The 6,335-nt window shown below is 66.3% G+C and overlaps 1 protein-coding gene across 1 annotated transcript in view; it reads left to right on the top strand.

Moving 5' to 3' along the window:
* The window catches only part of PIEZO1 (piezo type mechanosensitive ion channel component 1), a 30,040-nt gene that overhangs the window by 13,848 nt on the left and 9,857 nt on the right, over positions 1-6,335 (top strand). Inside the window, 11 exon segments of the mRNA XM_034639048.1 lie at positions 133-237; positions 240-307; positions 374-522; positions 601-783; positions 1,049-1,164; positions 1,258-1,412; positions 1,564-1,740; positions 2,037-2,162; positions 2,238-2,438; positions 2,875-3,079; positions 5,811-6,217. Of these exon segments, the coding sequence (XP_034494939.1) occupies positions 133-237; positions 240-307; positions 374-522; positions 601-783; positions 1,049-1,164; positions 1,258-1,412; positions 1,564-1,740; positions 2,037-2,162; positions 2,238-2,438; positions 2,875-3,079; positions 5,811-6,217 (1,892 nt within the window).

Genomic DNA, 6,335 nt, shown 5'->3' with positions numbered 1-6,335 from the left:
TTTTTAATTAAATATTTTTTTTTTTTTTTTTTTTTTTTTTTTTTTTTTTTTTTTTTTTTTTTTTTTTTTTTTTTTTTTTCTCCCGCCCGGCCCCGAAGCCACGCCCCCGCTGCCCCCTGGCTTGACCCGCAGAGCCGGCGCAGGCGCGGACGCTGCTGCTGCAGCCTGGGGGGGGGCTGGTCACGGGCCTGTACGCCAAGTACTGGATCTACGTGTGCGCGGCCATGTTCGTCGTGGTCCCGGCCGCCTGGTCGTCTACAAGATCGTGTACATGCTGCTCTTCCTGCTGTGCCTCAGCCTCTTCCAGGTGCCCGGTGGGGGGAGGAGGGCGCGGGGCGGGGCGGGGCCCCGGCTCACCGCGCGCCCCCGCCAGGTCTACTACAGCCTGTGGCGGAAGCTGCTGAAACTGTTCTGGTGGCTGGTAGTCGCCTACACCATGCTGGTGCTCATCGCCGTCTACACCTTCCAGTTCCGGGACTTCCCCGCGTACTGGCGCAACCTGACGGGCCTCACGGATGAGCAGTGAGCGGGGCTGGCCGGGCCGGGGCGGGCGTGCGGGGGCCCACCGGCGGGTCTGACGGCCGCCCCTCCTTGTGCCAGGCTGGGGGACCTGGGCCTGGAGCAGTTCAGCGTGTCGGAGCTCTTCTCCAGCATCCTCATCCCCGGCTTCTTCCTGCTCGCGTGCATCCTGCAGCTGCATTACTTCCACCAGCCCTTCATGCAGCTCACCGACCTGGAGCACGTGCGCCCGCCTGGCGCCCGCCCCCCGCGCTGGGCCCACAGGTGCGCGCCCGGCCTGCGCAGCCAGCCCCCCGCTTCCGCGGTCCCCGGGGGCTGCAACGTGCCCCCCCCGTCCCGGTACAGAGGAGGGACGGGAAGGAGGCCGGTGGTTCCCACGCGCGGGCCCAGAGCTGAGCGAAGGCCTCAGCTGCCCCCTTCGAACACCGCGGGCGGGCCTGGAGGGTGCCGGGGATGCAGGAATGGGAGGGGTCTGTGGGGCCGACCTCAGGAGCTGGGGTAGGAAGTGATGCTTTGGGGCCCACCCTAGGCAGGACGCGGTCAGTGGGACCCCACTGCTGCCGCAGGAGGGGGAGCAGGAGGCAGCCAGGGAGGAGGGGCCGAGGAGCACGGCTGACACCTACCCGGCCACGCAGGGCCCGGAAGGTGAGTCCCACGGGTGGACGGGGGGCCCTCTGCCCCGACCCCTGTGAGTGAGCCCCTCTTCCTCACGCCCCTACCCCCCCCCCTCCGGAGCAGCCAGCAAGTGGGGCCTAGTGGCCGAGCGGCTGCTGGACCTGGCCTCCGGCTTCTCGGATGTCCTCGCCCGCGTGCAGGCGTTGGTGCGACGTCTCCTGGAGCTTCACATCTTCAAGCTGGTGGCCCTGTACACCGTGTGGGTGGCCCTGAAGGAGGTAAGGACGGGACAGACGCCGCACCCCCATGTGCAGCGGGACCACCTGGAGCGCCGTTGCCGACCTCCCCAGAGGCGGGCACCCCGGGGCGGCAGGTGGCGGGGCCCCTGGGAGGTGCTGCTGCACCCGCCCCAGCCCGTCCGTCCCCCAGGTGTCGGTAATGAACCTGCTGCTGGTGGTGCTGTGGGCCTTCGCCCTGCCCTACCCGCGCTTCCGGCCCATGGCCTCGTGCCTCTGCACCGTGTGGACCTGCGTCATCATCGTCTGCAAGATGCTGTACCAGCTTAAGGTCGTCAGCCCCCACGAGTACTCCAGCAACTGCTCCGAGGTGCGGCCACGCTGGGGCCTCGCCCCGCTCCTGTACCCCGGGGTGGTGGGGACGGCGGGGGTCCTGCTCTCTGTCCCCTCCCCCAGCCCCTGCTTGTGGCCGCCCCTTCCCCATTAAGGTCAGTCAGAGGCTGACAGCACGCGTGCGTCCCTGCTGGGGGGGAGCTGCGGTCTGGCCTGCACCTGTCCGCAGTTGTGGCCGATGTGGGTGGGCTGTTCTGGGGTCGATGTCTGGCTCCTGGGGCGGGGTGGGGGGGGATGCGGGGGAGAGCAGGTGCTGATTCTCCCTTCCCCCAGCCCCTCCTCAACAGCACCAACCTGCAAAAAACGGAGATCAAGCAGTCCTTGCTGTACCGGGGGCCCGTCGACCCTGCCAACTGGTTTGGGGTGCGGAAGGGCTTCCCCAACCTAGGCTACGTCCAGGTGCGTGAGGGGCCGCAGGGTCGTGGGGCCGGGCCGGGGGGGCCGGCCGGAGCATGACCGGGCCCCCCTCCCCAGAACCACCTGCAGGTCCTGCTGCTGCTGGTGTTTGAGGCCATCGTCTACCGGCGCCAGGAGCACCACCGTCGGCAGCACCAGCTGGGCCCGCTGCCTGCCCTGGCCGTGTGTGCCGACGGCACCCGCCAGCGGCTGGACCAGGACCTGCTCAGCTGCCTCAAGTACTTTGTCAACTTCTTTTTCTACAAATTTGGGCTAGAGGTGAGGTCCAGCGTCAACCTTCACCCTGTCCCTGGGCAGGATGGGGGGGCCGTGTCCCCTCTGTGTGGCCTTTGCTGGACATCTGCCATGTCCGGGCCCTTGAGGGCCACCGGTGGGGGGTAGGCACAGGAGAAGGACCTGCGAGCGGGCTGGACCTCCCGGGCGCAGTCGGCCTGCCCTTGCAGAGTAGGGGCTGGGGGGCCCCGGCTGGAGACCGGGTCGGGGTCTCCACTGCGCTGGGAACCTTCTGAGCTGTGGCTCGCCCTGCTCCTGCCCCATGGTGGAGCCACGTCCAGCCTCCCTCTGCCTCCACAAGGACGGTGTGGGCTGTGCTGAGCCGGGGCTGCTGCCCCCACTCTGTGCCTGCCTGACCTCCGGTGTGCCCAGAAGCGGGGCCCCCCCAGCTCACGGTGCACCCCATCCTCCACGCCCACAGATCTGCTTCCTGATGGCCGTGAACGTGATCGGGCAGCGCATGAACTTCATGGTCGTCCTGCACGGCTGCTGGCTGGTGGCCATCCTCACCCGCCGGCACCGGGCAGCCATCGCCCGGCTCTGGCCCAACTACTGTCTCTTCCTGGCGCTCTTCCTGCTGTACCAGTACCTGTTGTGTCTCGGCATCCCCCCAGCGCTGTGCATGGGTGAGCAGGCTGCCGGCGCGGAGGGAGCCGGGCGTGCCGGGCGGTGGCTCTGTCCATCCCCAGGCGGGCGGCGCCGGCCCCTTCTCGTCCCTTTACCTCCGTCGCTTTTGTGTTCCAAACGTTCCCTTATGAAGGATGTGAAGTGATCGGCAAAGTTGGGAGTAGTGTGTCAGGGGCAGCCGTGTCCTCGTCCGGGGCCACACGACAGTCTGAGCCCCACACCCCGAGGGTGGGCGCCTGGGGTGGGCCATGCACCGCTGTCCATCCTGCACGATCCCTAGGCCTGGCCTCGTCCTCCGGGGGTGCCCCTAGGGGCGCTGTACTCACGTCCCCTCTGCTCTGGGTGGTTTCTGGAGCTGACCTGTGGGTTCGCCGGGCTGTTCCCGCTGCGGCAGGCGCGGCGCATGGTGGTGCAGCGTCCCCGGCACGGCCTGCCCCTAGGGAGTGCGGCCGTCTGTCTGGCCCTCCAGTGTCCCCAGCCCCCCAGTGGAGGGGCTGCCGCTCCCTGTGCCGTCACGAGCGCGGTATCCGCTGTCCACACGCGCGGACTCTGGAGCGGGCCGCGGGTGGGACTCACGGGGCAGGCGTTCTCAGCTGTTCCTGGCGCACTTGTCAGCCGGCTGAGCTATGGCAAAGTGCCCGGCTTTCTCCCCGCTTCCGTTGTCAGAACAGCGGTCCCCTCGGTCCCCTCCACCGCGGCAGCGCTCCGTCTGTGGCTCTGCAAGTCAGGCTCGTCGCGTGGGCCGCAGCGACGGCGCATGAGGCCGTTGGCCAGTCGGATGGGAGCGCTCGCACCCTGGATCCCTGCCCTGTGCCGCAACTGCGGACAGGACTGTTTCCGACTCTGCCTTTCCCGGAATGTCTTAGAAACGACTCCACGGCATGTCACCTTGAGTCCAGCTCCTCAGCCACACACTTAGGCTCTTCCTGTCCTTGCGTCTGTCCTTCTGTGTGTCATGTGCTCTTGTAGAATTTGGTACACAGAGTGGCTAAAGTAGGACTTCCCGGGGGCCCTTCGCCCAGCTCCCCTGGCGTCTGCGGGGGCGGGAACCGTGGTGTGGTGCTCACTGTCCCAGTGCCCGTGCGGACCCCTCGTCGCCTCCCGTCATGTGGGTCTTCTTGGTGCCGGCTCAGCTCCGCGTTTGCCTTTTAGGACCTTGGAGCTTTTGAGAAGCCTGGGCTGTGATTTTGTGCAGTGTCCCTCAGCTGGGGAGAGTCTGGTGTCTGTTAGACCAGGTGACGGCGGCCCTCTGGTGGAACGCTGCAGCCGGCAAGCGCCCATCTCTGCGCCTCAGTGGGCCAGCGTGTCTCCTCTCGGGCTGCTCCTTGTCACCTTGGGGGCAGTGCCGACTGCGGGGTCTCCCCAAGGCTCTGAGAACGTCCTGTTCCTCCCGGATGTCCTGGGCTGCTCCCAGCCTCCGTTGGCGGGTCTTGTCTGCGCGGGTCGTTGGGTTTTCTGGTGGTGTCTTTCTGGTTCTACGCTTACTGGTCCCCTGCCCCCGCTGGCGTGTCCTCCCTCCTGCTGGAGTGTCCTCCCTCCCGCTGGTGTGTCTGCTTGCTCATTCCTGTCTGTGTGGACACTGGGCGCTGCTGCTTTGTTCACATGGCTGCTGCGTTGGCCCCAGGACCGCCTGCGCCGTGTTGTGGGCCCGCTGCCTTCCAAGCACACCCTCGCCACTCCTGCAGACAGCGCTGCCTCAGCCCGTGCCCTCCGCCCAGCCTGGGAGTCCCCCCTGTCCCCGCAGGCTGAAACGCAGAGACGAGATCTGGGCCCCGGGCGTCCCTGCTGATCTGGGCGCCTTTCTTGTGGTTAAACACTGTTTCCCAAGGCGGCTTGGGTGGGCTCTTCTCTGTCTCGTTTCTACGGGGTCTGTCACACACAGGTCGTTCTGGGTCCCCAGCGTCCAGGGCACTTTCTGGAGCTGATAATATGGTCCAGTTCATCCTCCAGGTTCTGACAAATGCATGGCGGTTCCCTAAGGCCTCCCCGGCACCCCGAGCTTGGGGTCATGCGGGTCCTTTGCAGCCTCCTGGCCCCCCACCTGGGCAACCGCAGATGTCTGTCCTCGATGTCACGGAGCTAGAGTCGTGCCCAGGGTGCCTTGGGGCTGGCTTGTTCCACTCGGCCAATGCGGTCGGGGTGCGCCTGGGCGGCCGTGGGCCTTGGTGTCCGGTGCTCTTGCCCTGCCGAGGACAGTCTGCTGGACAGAAGTAGCCGTGTTGTCTCCGGCCCCCGCAGATGCAGGCTGTTGCCGGCGTTGGGCTCTCTGCGGGGACATTGCCGCGAGCGTCTGGCCCCAGGCTTCTCTGTGCGTGTAGTTCTCGCTTCTCGAGGATTCGTGTGCGGTGTGGTCGTTCACGTTCCTGCCAGGGATGGACATGGGACCTGGTTTTTCCACACCCTCCCCGGTGTTTGTGGGGTCCCCGTGTTTTATCTTAGCTGCTCTGGTAGGCATGGAACAAAGCCTCATTTGGGGCCCTCCATGCCGTGTCCACCCCCCAGCAGGCCTGCCCACCCGTGACTCTCTGGGCTGGCCTTCAGTTCCTTCCCTGGGGCCTGGGCCAGTTGATGCCTGAAGAACGCAATAGAGTCTCTGGCCTGTGAGCTCCGAGCAAGAGCTGCGGAGTTTCTGAGGCTGTGTGAATGCACAAGTGGGTGCAAGAGTGAGGTCTGTGGACGGGAGGCTGCGGGCTTGCAGGCAGGGTCCTAACACACACCCTGCTCCCACAGACTATCCGTGGCGCTGGAGCCGGGCCATCCCCATGAACTCGGCACTCATCAAGTGGCTGTACCTCCCCGACTTTTTCAGAACTCCTAACTCCACCAACCTCATCAGTGAGTGCCTGCGGCCTGGCCCCCCATGCACCCCCTGCCAGCCTCACAGGGGGGCACAGAGGTGTTGCACGGGGATGGGCAGCCCTCCAGCAGAGGCCTACCTCCGCCAGCGAGGGGCACAGTGTCTAGGCCTCACTGGCCAGCCCTGTGGTTCCCCAGAGGAGCCTTGTCTCACGACGGTGCCCAGTTCTCCGGGCATGTCTCCCAAGGCAGAGGTCCGCCTCCCATGTATACGCCCAGCCAAACACACCTGCATCTGCTTGTGCATGTGCGCACTGGGGTGGACGCCAGTAGGGCCCCTCGCATGGACATGAGTGTGTGTGCAGCTGTGGGGGGGACGCGGGTGTGCGTGCAGCTGTGGGGGTGGGGGACGTGGGTGTGCGTGCAGCTGTGGGGGGTGGTGGACGCGGGTGTGCGTGC

Source organism: Ailuropoda melanoleuca, chromosome 12 (genome assembly GCF_002007445.2).
Source record: "Ailuropoda melanoleuca isolate Jingjing chromosome 12, ASM200744v2, whole genome shotgun sequence".
In the NCBI taxonomy this organism is placed as follows: Eukaryota; Metazoa; Chordata; class Mammalia; order Carnivora; family Ursidae; genus Ailuropoda; species Ailuropoda melanoleuca.
Note: the sequence above shows the minus strand (reverse complement) of the source record. Positions and strands in the feature narration are given on the sequence as shown.